The sequence below is a fragment of the Tigriopus californicus genome, chromosome 8 (genome assembly GCF_007210705.1).
Source record: "Tigriopus californicus strain San Diego chromosome 8, Tcal_SD_v2.1, whole genome shotgun sequence".
NCBI classification, from domain to species: Eukaryota; Metazoa; Arthropoda; class Copepoda; order Harpacticoida; family Harpacticidae; genus Tigriopus; species Tigriopus californicus.
In genome coordinates, this window is record NC_081447.1 from 7,740,929 (window position 1) to 7,753,891 (window position 12,963).

Below are 12,963 nucleotides of genomic sequence, written 5' to 3' on the forward strand. Positions count from 1 at the left end.
AAAAAAGAGAGAGAATCACGCGGGGATTATACTGCGTCAGGCATGTCATCGGACGACTACAGTTTTAGCGAGGGACATCAAGGTCATGTGAAGAAGACATCGCAGTCCTACAATATGAGTGACTACAACGCCTATTCGAACACGAATAGCGAGTTCTCTTCCCGAAAACCGCCCTCGCCTTCTCCTCGACGTCGTGGTCCTACACCGGTTTTGGCCAGTCCCTCAACGGTTCGTCGAATGAGTCCCAGTCCTTCCACTACGAGAAGGCCAATGGATGGACCCCCCATGGGACCAAACGGAATCAATTCGTCGTACTCTTACAACTATAGTAGCCACAACACCACTTCCAACACGGGCGGCTTACAATGTTAAAATTGGGTTTTTCAAAATTGGTTGTCCAAATTGTGTTGAAACGAGCAATGGATTTCGCATCCATTTGTTTCAGCATCAATGAAAAACAAGTGAAATGGCAAAGACATATTGCAGGAACTATTCGACGTCTTGGATGCCGATCTCGAGGTCATCTTGGACCATTGGCATGGCGATATCACGTTAAAATTGGGTTTTCAAAATTGGGTTGTTCAAATTGGGTCAAATTGTGTTGAAACGAGCAATGGATTTCGCATCCATTTGTTTCAGCATCAATAAACAATTGAAATGGCAAAAGACATATTGCAGGAACTATTCGACGTCTTGGATGCCGATCTCGAGGTCATCTTGGATCATTGGCATGGCGATATCACGTTAAAATTGGGTTTTTCAAATTGGGTTGTCCAAATTGTGTTGAAAGAGCAATGGATTTCGCATCCATTTGTTTCAGCATCAATGAAAATTGAAATGGCAAAGACATATTGCAGGAACTATTCGACGTCTTGGATGCCGATCTCGAGGTCATCTTGGATCATTGGCATGGCGATATCACGTTAAAATGGGGTTTTCAAAATTGGGTTGTCCAAATTGTGTTGAAAGGAGCAATGGATTTCGCATCCATTTGTTTCAGCATCAATGAAAACAATTGAAATGGCAAAGACATATTGCAGGAACTATTCGACGTCTTGGATGCCGATCTCGAGGTCATCTTGGATCATTGGCATGGCGATATCACGTTAAAATTGGGTTTTTCAAAATTGGGTTGTCCAAATTGTGTTGAAAGGAGCAATGGATTTCGCATCCATTTGTTTCAGCATCAATGAAAACAATTGAAATGGCAAAGACATATTGCAGGAACTATTCGACGTCTTGGATGCCGATCTCGAGGTCATCTTGGACCATTGGCATGGCGATATCACGTTAAAATTGGGTTTTTCAAAATTGGGTTGTCCAAATTGTGTTGAAGGAGCAATGGATTTCGCATCCATTTGTTTCAGCATCAATGAAAACAATTGAAATGGCAAAGACATATTGCAGGAACTATTCGACGTCTTGGATGCCGATCTCGAGGTCATCTTGGATCATTGGCATGGCGATATCACGTTAAAAATTGGGTTTTTCAAAATTGGGTTGTCCAAATTGTGTTGAAAGGAGCAATGGATTTCGCATCCATTTGTTTCAGCATCAATGAAAACAATTGAAATGGCAAAGACATATTGCAGGAACTATTCGACGTCTTGGATGCCGATCTCGAGGTCATCTTGGACCATTGGCATGGCGATATCACGTTAAAATTGGGTTTTTCAAAATTGGGTTTTTCAAAATTGGGTTGTCCATAAATTGTGTTGAAAACGAGCAATGGATTTCGCATCCATTTGTTTCAGCATCAATGAAAACAATTGAAATGGCAAAGACATATTGCAGGAACTATTCGACGTCTTGGATGCCGATCTCGAGGTCATCTTGGATCATTGGCATGGCGATATCACGTTAAAATTGGGTTTTTCAAAATTGGGTTGTCCAAATTGTGTTGAAACGAGCAATGGATTTCGCATCCATTTGTTTCAAGCATCAATGAAAACAATTGAAATGGCAAAGACATATTGCAGGAACTATTCGACGTCTTGGATGCCGATCTCGAGGTCATCTTGGATCATTGGCATGGCGATATCACGTTAAAATTGGGTTTTTCAAAATTGGGTTTGTCCAAATTGTGTTGAAACGAGCAATGGATTTCGCATCCATTTGTTTCAGCATCAATGAAAACAATTGAAATGGCAAAGACATATTGCAGGAACTATCGACGTCTTGGATGCCGATCTCGAGGTCATCTTGGATCATTGGCATGGCGATATCACGTTAAAATTGGTTTTTCAAAATTGGGTTTTCAAAATGGTTCCAAATTGTGTTGAAAGGAGCAATGGATTTCGCATCCATTTGTTTCAGCATCAATGAAAACAATTGAAATGGCAAAGACATATTGCAGGAACTATTCGACGTCTTGGATGCCGATCTCGAGGTCATCTTGGATCATTGGCATGGCGATATCACGTTAAAATTGGGGTTTTCAAAAATGGGTTGTCCAAATTGTGTTGAAACGAGCAATGGATTTCGCATCCATTTGTTTCAGCATCAATGAAAACAATTGAAATGGCAAAGACATATTGCAGGAACTATTCGACGTCTTGGATGCCGATCTCGAGGTCATCTTGGATCATTGGCATGGCGATATCACGTTAAAATTGGGTTTTTCAAAATTGGGTTGTCCAAATTGTGTTGAAACGAGCAATGGATTTCGCATCCATTTGTTTCAGCATCAATGAAAACAATTGAAATGGCAAAGACATATTGCAGGAACTATTCGACGTCTTGGATGCCGATCTCGAGGTCATCTTGGATCATTGGCATGGCGATATCACGTTAAAATTGGGTTTTTCAAAATTGGGTGTCCAAATTGTGTTGAAAGGAGCAATGGATTTCGCATCCATTTGTTTCAGCATCAATGAAAACAATGAAATGGCAAAGACATATTGCAGGAACTATTCGACGTCTTGGATGCCGATCTCGAGGTCATCTTGGATCATTGGCATGGCGATATCACGTTAAAATTGGGTTTTTCAAAAATGGGTTGTCCAAATTGTGTTGAAAGGAGCAATGGATTTCGCATCCATTTGTTTCAGCATCAATGAAAACAATTTGGCAAAGACATATTGCAGGAACTATTCGACGTCTTGATGCCGATCTCGAGGTCATCTTGGATCATTGGCATGGCGATATCACGTTAAAATTGGTTTTTTTCAAAATTGGGTTGTCCAAATTGTGTTGAAACGAGCAATGGATTTCGCATCCATTTGTTTCAGCATCAATGAAAACAATTGAAATGGCAAAGACATATTGCAGGAACTATTCGACGTCTTGGATGCCGATCTCGAGGTCATCTTGGATCATTGGCATGGCGATATCACGTTAAAAATTGGGTTTTTCAAAATTGGGTTGTCCAAATTGTGTTGAAACGAGCAATGGATTTCGCATCCATTTGTTTCAGCATCAATGAAAACAATTGAAATGGCAAAGACATATTGCAGGAACTATTCGACGTCTTGGATGCCGATCTCGAGGTCATCTTGGATCATTGGCATGGCGATATCACGTTAAAATTGGGTTTTCAAAATGGGTTTTTCAAAATTGGGTTGTCCAAATTGTGTTGAAAGGAGCAATGGATTTCGCATCCATTTGTTTCAGCATCAATGAAAACAATTGAAATGGCAAAGACATATTGCAGGAACTATTCGACGTCTTGGATGCCGATCTCGAGGTCATCTTGGATCATTGGCATGGCGATATCACGTTAAAATTGGGTTTTAAAAATTGGGTTGTCCAAATTGTGTTGAAAGGAGCAATGGATTTCGCATCCATTTGTTTCAGCATCAATGAAAACAATTGAAATGGCAAAGACATATTGCAGGAACTATTCGACGTCTTGGATGCGATCTCGAGGTCATCTTGGATCATTGGCATGGCGATATCACGTTAAAATTGGGTTTTTCAAAATTGGGTTGTCCAAATTGTGTTGAAACGAGCAATGGATTTCGCATCCAATTTGTTTCAGCATCAATGAAAACAATTGAAATGGCAAACATATTGCAGGAACTATTCGACGTCTTGGATGCCGATCTCGAGGTCATCTTGGATCATTGGCATGGCGATATCACGTTAAAATTGGGTTTTTCAAAATTGGGTTGTCCAAATTGTGTTGAAAGGAGCAATGGATTTCGCATCCATTTGTTTCAGCATCAATGAAAACAATTGAAATGGCAAAGACATATTGCAGGAACTATTCGACGTCTTGGATGCCGATCTCGAGGTCATCTTGGATCATTGGCATGGCGATATCACGTTAAAAATGGGTTTTTCAAAATTGGGTTTTTCAAAATTGGGTTGTCCAAATTGTGTTGAAAGGAGCAATGGATTTCGCATCCATTTGTTTCAGCATCAATGAAAACAATTGAAATGGCAAAGACATATTGCAGGAACTATTCGACGTCTTGGATGCCGATCTCGAGGTCATCTTGGATCATTGGCATGGCGATATCACGTTAAAAATGGGTTTTTCAAAATTGGGTTGTCCAAATTGTGTTGAAACGAGCAATGGATTTCGCATCCATTTGTTTCAGCATCAATGAAAACAATTGAAATGGCAAAGACATATTGCAGGAACTATTCGACGTCTTGGATGCCGATCTCGAGGTCATCTTGGATCATTGGCATGGCGATATCACGGTTTTCAAAATTGGGTTGTCCAAATTGTGTTGAAACGAGCAATGGATTTCGCATCCATTTGTTTCAGCATCAATGAAAACATGAAATGGCAAAGACATATTGCAGGAACTATTCGACGTCTTGGATGCCGATCTCGAGGTCATCTTGGATCATTGGCATGGCGATATCACGTTAAAATTGGGTTTTCAAAATTGGGTTGTCCAAATTGTGTTGAAAGGAGCAATGGATTTCGCATCCATTTGTTTCAGCATCAATGAAAACACAGAAATGGCAAAGACATATTGCAGGAACTATTCGACGTCTTGGATGCCGATCTCGAGGTCATCTTGGATCATTGGCATGGCGATATCACGTTAAAATTGGGTTTTTCAAAATTGGGTTGTCCAAATTGTGTTGAAAGGAGCAATGGATTTCGCATCCATTTGTTTCAGCATCAATGAAAAAACATTGAAATGGCAAAGACATATTGCAGGAACTATTCGACTTTTGGATGCCGATCTCGAGGTCATCTGGATCATTGGCATGGCGATATCACGTTAAAATTGGGTTTTTCAAAAATTGGGTTGTCCAAATTGTGTTGAAAGGAGCAATGGATTTCGCATCCATTTGTTTCAGCATCAATGAAAACAATTGAAATGGCAAAGACATATTGCAGGAACTATTCGACGTCTTGGATGCCGATCTCGAGGTCATCTTGGATCATTGGCATGGCGATATCACGTTAAAATGGGTTTTCAAAATTGGTTTTTCAAAATTGGGTTGTCCAAATTGTGTTGAAAGGGCAATGGATTTCGCATCCATTTGTTTCAGCATCAATGAAAACAATTGAAATGGCAAAGACATATTGCAGGAACTATTCGACGTCTTGGATGCCGATCTCGAGGTCATCTTGGATCATTGGCATGGCGATATCACGTTAAAATTGGGGTTTTTCAAAAATGGGTTGTCAAAATTGTTGTGAAAGGAGCAATGGATTTCGCATCCATTTGTTTCAGCATCAATGAAAACAATTGAAATGGCAAAGACATATTGCAGGAACTATTCGACGTCTTGGATGCCGATCTCGAGGTCATCTTGGATCATTGGCATGGCGATATCACGTTAAAATTGGGTTTTTCAAAATTGGGTTGTCCAAATTGTGTTGAAACGAGCAATGGATTTCGCATCCATTTGTTTCAGCATCAATGAAAACAATTGAAATGGCAAAGACATATTGCAGGAACTATTCGACGTCTTGGATGCCGATCTCGAGGTCATCTTGGATCATTGGCATGGCGATATCACGTTAAAATTGGGTTTTTCAAAATTGGGTTTGTCCAAATTGTGTTGAAACGAGCAATGGATTTCGCATCCATTTGTTTCAGCATCAATGAAAACAATTGAAATGGCAAAGACATATTGCAGGAACTATTCGACGTCTTGGATGCCGATCTCGAGGTCATCTTGGATCATTGGCATGGCGATATCACGTTAAAATTGGGTTTTTTAAAATTGGGTTGTCCAAATTGTGTTGAAAACGAGCAATGGATTTCGCATCCATGTTTTCAGCATCAATAAAACAATTGAAATGGCAAAGACATATTGCAGGAACTATTCGACGTCTTGGATGCCGATCTCGAGGTCATCTTGGATCATTGGCATGGCGATATCACGTTAAAATTGGGTTTGGACAACCCAATTTTGAAAAACCCAATTTTAACGTGATATCGCCATGCCAATGGTCCAAGATGACCTCGAGATCGGCCTCCAAGACGTCGAATAGTCCCTGCAATATGTCTTTGCCGTTTCAATTGTTTTCATTGATGCTGAAACAAATGGATGCGAAATCCATTGCTCGTTTCAACTTAATTTGGACAACCCAATTTTGAAAAACCCAATTTTAACGTGATATCGCCATGCTAATGATCCCCCCCCTCGTTTCCTTCAAAGTATTGACCTTTTCCTCGAAGCGAAGTCATCGTGTTCCTTTCCTTGCATGAGAGTAAACACACGTGCCTATTTTTGATCTGCCTATCATCGTCACCTTCAACTTTCTGGCACTCTCCAATCATTTCTTTCCGCTCTGTTCCGCACACCCGTTCCAGTACGTATGAATCATTGGACCCGTCAAGATTAAGCCTTAACCCAACTGAGAGCCGCCATTCTGACTCTCTCGACTTGAAAATGGAGTTCACCTTCAAACGAAGCAACAATCTGCCACTCTGAGACAGGCATGCCCCCTCCATTCCTCTTTTTCTTCCCTTTCTCCATGAAAACACCTACACATATTTTTTGAATGAATGCCTCTCTATTTGAATTCAAATTGGTCAATCTCGTAAAACTGTCTCAAAGTACATAAAGAAGTGAGTCAGATGGACTTTGCATAAATGTTGGAGTAGGTTGAAAAAAAAAATCAATGAATGAAAGGATGTTCAGAATGAACCATAAGTGAGAACCAATCAAATTTCCAAATTGTTTTCTTTGCCAACGTAACTGAGAATGGTGCTAACCTTGTCAAAAGCGAACTTCAGCAATGATTGATTGGCTGTATGTTTTAGTGCATCTCGAACCTACTGAAGATGTGAGATCCATTAGGATTTTAATGCAAAATAAACTCCCTTTACTAACTTATTCATTAACACATCATTACGGAAAAAGTATATTTACCCAACAATGTTTGTCTTAATATTGATGTATTTATCAAATATTATTCTACACTAAACATTGAAACATAGTATTGCTTTGTGTTGTAAGAATCATTTCAATCCGAAGCGATAATTCTCAACCATATGCTATATGCTATCTTCAATCTTGGCAGACCTCACGTGTGTTCTCATTGAATAAACAATACTGATCATGACACCACGTTTGGGCAAAGCCCACCCGTCTGTCGAAAATCGCCGCCTTGAAATTTCCGACGGGCCTTAGTTTCTTTCATTGCTTACCATGTCTGATTAAGACCTTAAAACACTAACGAGCTTTATGGCAAGAGCATTTTCAAACTCCTCCTGGAATAAAGGGTAGAAACTAATAAGGGGTGCTTACCTACCAGACAATCCAAGTTAAGTTAAGACAAACACAAGATAGAGGCAAGTGGCAGCATAGGCCACTTTTGGCATAACGTATCGAAAACAAGTAACTAGCCCATCGTGTTACCATGGACACCGATAATCCTGGATATTTTGCAGGGTTTTGCCATGGACTCCTCGAGCATATTACAAATCAATGTGAGGCGATCGGACAAGTCAACCCTATTTTTGTTTTAAACAAGAAAAACACCCTAACTCAGAAATCCGTTCTGGTGTTTTTTTTGATAATATTTACAAGCACGATAGATCTACAAAGAATGCCTTTAACTAAGACATGGAGACGAATGTCTTCTCATTATTTTTGCTTATTGTTCTTGGTATGTGCCCCACAAGTTTTGGAGTTTTTCCACCTTCAAATTTGCGACGTCTTTTCGAGCTTGCCCTAAAGGTGCTCAGTTGAAGACGAAGACAGGGCATTGAAAAAATAACACATCAATTTTAATCAGACACCAACGAAAGTATTTTGTTTCGGGGAGCTCCCAGGCCACCATTGCCCCTTGTATGTGCCCCACAAGTTTTGGAGTTTTTCCACCTTCAAATTTGCGACGTCTTTTCGAGCTTGCCCTAAAGGTGCTCAGTTGAAGGCGAAGCCAGGGCATTGAAAAAATAATACATCAATTTTAACCAGACACCAACGGAAGTATTTTGTTTCGGGGAGCTCCCAGGCCACCATTGCCCCTTCCTCTTAAAAATTAAAAAAAAACGGCATCAAGCCGTCAAAAGTCAACCATTGTCACCCGACGTGGAGCGGGTGGAATTTTTTGCAGAAACTTAGACATTGACCACGAACACAAATGGACGGGATCTATGGAAATTAAATCGAAATAATGCCTAATCAACGAATGGTTTCAGCATCCTCAGATTAGGAGAGGCTTGCTAGGCTACCGTATTGGTAGAGCATCCGTTTTCCAATCTGCGAATACTGGTTCGATCCCAGGCTTACCAAGTCCAAGCTTCTTTGCGGTAATTAAATTACAGCAGGAGTTGCTGCTTTAAGAGCTTAAAATAGGAATAGTTCAAGACCACCATTCAAGAACAGTGCAAATGGCGACCAGAACGAATTGATGTGCGAGGGTGGAGTCCCGAGTCATAGAAATTGCCTGTCAAACATGCCATGTTGTGATAAATTTGGTTTCAGACGGATAAGTCTCCAGAATGTTAAAAAAGATGCTCAGAAAAAATTCGGTCCCGGAAATGGCCTGGAAAATCCCGTTGAACAACCGTGAAGATACAACCCCATATCCTTGGTCCGGACGGTAAAACCTAATCGTCTTATGTTAATATCTCAGAAACAGCATTTTTAGTATAAATTCGACATACATCTCTTAAATAGAACATGCAAATTCATTTTAACTACATTGACAGCTCATAAAGAGGTAGTAGTGACTATCAATAAGGCACATATTTATCCTGTAAGTTCAAGGCCCGACTGTTTCTCGTCACCAGGGTTGGGTTCCTCCGTCTAGTTTCTTTTTACGGTTGCATACGAATGGCTCCGTCCAGACGAATGACTTCCCCATTCAACATCTTGTTCGATATAATATGTTGAGCTAATTGAGCATATTCATCAGGGCGTCCCAAGCGGGAGGGATTCGGCACGGTTCGAGCCAAGTAGTCGCGAACCTATGTTGATTCAAAGAGATCAGATTAGCCAGGACGTTGGGACTATCAAAAGGTCAAGTAAGAACACGGCTGACCTTTTGGGGCAAGCTAGCCAAGAGCGGAGTATCAAACAGACCCGGAGCGATGGTCACGCATCGAATACCCAAATCGGCCAGATCTCGAGCCACGGGCAAAGTCATTCCCACGATAGCGCCTAGAAGCGCCAGAAATCAGAATGTGAAGCGTATGGGATGGGTCCTATCTAGCGGCACTTACCTTTGCTCGCAGAATAAGCCGCTTGTCCCATTTGGCCATCGAAGGCGGCCACCGAGGCCGTATTAATGAGCACGCCCCGTTGATCATCGTCGTCCATTTCGTTTTCGGCCATGCAGGCGGCGGATAAGCGAATGACATTGAATGTGCCCACGGTATTCACCATTTGAACCTGGGACAAACGAAAGCGAGTACACTTATGAGCCGGTAAACATGGATGGCTTTGGGTTCCATTTCGGCACCATGAATGCCCACCCAATAACTTCATAGCAAAATGAACCCTACCTTAACAAATGAGTCCAAGGCGTGGACATTCTTCTTGGTTTTGCTGTAGGTCTTGAAGGCCACGCCGATCCCGGCGCAACTGATGGCCGCATTCAAAGGGCCGAAATGCTCTTGCGTCTCGGCTAGCGCTCGTTGGACATCCGCCTCTTGGGTGACATCGACGGGTGAAAAGCGGCAAGAGGCGGCACCCAGTCCTTGGGCCACGGCCTCGCCCTGCGAGGTGGGCAAGTCACATAAGGTAACTTTGGCCCCTTCTCGGACGAGCCGTTCGACCGTGGCTCGACCCAGTCCCGAGGCACCGCCCGTAACCAAAGCTACCACGTTCTTCATCATTGTGCCGTGATCGGGATCGGAAGTACGGATGACTAAAATGAAAGAGAGAGAAAATGAGGCTGAATCCATGGGGCCCGGACCCACACACCCCGTGCAACTGCTAAGGCAGGGGCGACCAAAGGGGCGACCAAAGGGGCGACCAAAGGGGCGACCAAAGGGGCGGCGGCACAGGGGGATAGGCCTACGATTGGCCAGACCTCGAGTGGCAGAAGTCCGTGGGTTCAGGGGAGAACGTCCATGAAAAGGTAGACGTTATTCGCCACCGACACCTAAGCTCACCTAACACGATATCAATGACCCTTAAAGTCTGTATCTAAACCTTATAACATTGTGCCACAAGTTTCAAAATGAGCACCGCCCACTAATCGGTGGAGACTAAGGTTTATCCGATGAAAAGACTGGATTGCCAGCGCCATGGACCTTGTACGTACGTACCTTGGGATTGGGCAGAGGTTCGATGAACCCGCCTGCTGGACTAATAAGAGAGCTGGGAATGAAGTCTCGTGGGTCAAAAAGAAGTTACGTAGCCATGATGATCATCATCATCAACATCAACATCATGGTGACCAAATTTGTGCCGGTTTTGTTCACGTTCGGGAGTGTCCATTGGGGACTAAAAGATCGAACTAACACGAAACTAGCTAAGAGAGAAATGAAAAGGAGCTAGATTTTAGATCTCAAACAGACCGAACATGTGTCCGTGTTCTGTGCGACAAAGTGCATTTGGGGTCTCTACCAGTCTGACCGAGAGCGATCTAAATGTACCAGGCTGATTTTTCAGTGACCTTTTAATAAATATTAGTCCCTTCCCAGAGACGAAGAGCAGAACTTCCTTCATTTGAGAAGTTCAATCAAAAACTTCATTTTGGAAAAATAGAGCAAATTTTGACTAGACCAAATTCTAGAGCGAATGGATGACACCTGAATGGCTGTTAGGGTGTGGTTTCTGATTGTAGAGGCGCTGCCTTCGATCGGCTCGAGTAGCACTGGTTTATGGTTAACGGTTAAGCTTCAGTAGAAAACCACAACAAACTCGTTTGAAACCTTCTTTGTTTTATGTTCAATGGTTGTTAAGCTAGGGCCAAAACTCAAGCCCAGGAAGGACCGACGACAAATTATCTTAGAGCTGAACACTCAAAATTGAGACACCGAGATGAATTTGGTCACCATGGTCTACCCACAAACGCATTACTGAATGGGAGAAAGCTATGAGAGGTATGAGACCGTATGAGAGGCTTTCATTATAGGGGAAATATGCATAGGAGCGGAGTGTTTGATGACGTCAATCCAAAGGTCATTATTGAGCGTCAATAGTTTTCCTAAAGCCTTGTGAGTCTAAAGTGGCAATAGTAATAACGAAACTCCAAGGCTGCGTGATTTTGTACTGAATTTGTTGCGTTGAAGCTCATCCTTGTTCTTTCATACCCTGATAGATACACCAAAAGTTATTTGCCATGGGAAGTAAACGAAATTCAAACCAAAATATAGCATGGCACCCTGATTTTGGCTATATTGTGTAGGGAGAGTTTAGACAAACATCACAGCCAACTACTAACCAGATCCAATTAAATTTTCCATTTTTGTCTTACATTTAAAAAAAAATGTTGATTTTTTGTGCAATTATGTCATCGTACGCGTCAATACGAGTCTTGGCTTGATATCAGAATACCTTTTGCTCAGTTTTGCTCTATAGCAAGACGACAGCTCCTTGTTTTCCACACCTTTCAACGAAATAGGGGATGTAACACATGTAATTCTGAGAAAAAGCTTGAGAATTGGCTCAACCTGATTGCTAGTAAAATGTGTCAAACTGGACAGGCATAATATAACCAATGCCAGATAACACTAGCCTTTTCAAATACAGGGAACTTTTTAAAGAATGGGGCCCACAAAACACATGATGGCAATGGGGAGTAGTTCAAAATTTGCTACTATTGCCCTAGTCTTACCTATGCTTGACGACATTCCATCTCCTAAAAATGCATGAATTACGTGAGATGGCCTATTTTGGCAGTCAACAGTTTTGCTTGCTCTCCTCCATAAAATGACGTCAGATGCTTGTTTTTACTTCACTTATCACATTTCTTGTTGTACATTTAGACAAAGACACTAGAGCTCTCTTTAGGGGCCCTAATTTAGATGACCCCATTTTCAGCACATTTAACTTGTACCATAGTTGTTCAAGGTAGCTTAACTACGAATGAAACATTTTGCCCACAAGCGACAGCTGAGACGAAAACAAGTAATAGTAGCACCTTTGATCAACCTATATAAGGCTAGTAAAGTAAATCCGTTCATGGGCAACTGACGTTATTCCATGGAGTAAAATCAAAGACAACAGGCCCAGCCAGACCGTACTGTGCATGCATTGGATTTTGACATTTTTTCCATTTTACATGCTTGTCTAGGCAATTAGCATTGTGGTATTCAGCCAATTTGATTGTGCGTTAGCTGATTAACACCAAACATGCGCATTTAGTAGGTTTTTGTACCACAACTTGCTCAAAATCACTCGATTATTGAAAATTCAATGGGTGAATGGTGCGGGTTGACTTAGTTCTCTCTCCCCCAAAATCAGGGTGCCGGACCACATTTTCCCTTGAATTTCCTTTACTTGACATCCCCTACATGAAGTTATCTATGGGCTCACTACATAAACTCCGTGTTTTAGTAACATTCTCGAGGATTTTCTTCGACTTTTTCGCCCTTTGGCCAGCCACCCCTCCTTGATGGGCTCATTTGGGGGCAGCTT

At 41.8% G+C, this 12,963-nt stretch overlaps 2 protein-coding genes across 2 annotated transcripts in view; one reads left to right on the top strand and one right to left on the bottom strand.

Annotated features, from left to right (window-relative positions):
- LOC131884741 (uncharacterized) overlaps positions 1–7,489 on the top strand; it is a gene marked incomplete in the record, with an annotated part of 16,504 nt that extends 9,015 nt beyond the window's left edge. Inside the window, 1 exon segment of the mRNA XM_059232606.1 lies at positions 6,558–7,489.
- A 1,512-nt stretch (positions 7,490–9,001) lies between these two features.
- On the bottom strand, positions 9,002–10,806 carry LOC131884743 (3-hydroxyacyl-CoA dehydrogenase type-2-like). Its single transcript, XM_059232607.1, has 5 exons — positions 10,647–10,806; positions 9,879–10,243; positions 9,597–9,765; positions 9,416–9,534; positions 9,002–9,341 (listed from the first exon to the last, which is right to left on the bottom strand). Exons 2-5 carry the CDS (start codon positions 10,209–10,211, stop codon positions 9,192–9,194), a joined length of 771 nt encoding a protein of 256 aa, XP_059088590.1. The 5' UTR covers positions 10,212–10,243; positions 10,647–10,806; the 3' UTR covers positions 9,002–9,191.
- Positions 10,807–12,963: the final 2,157 nt, after the last annotated feature.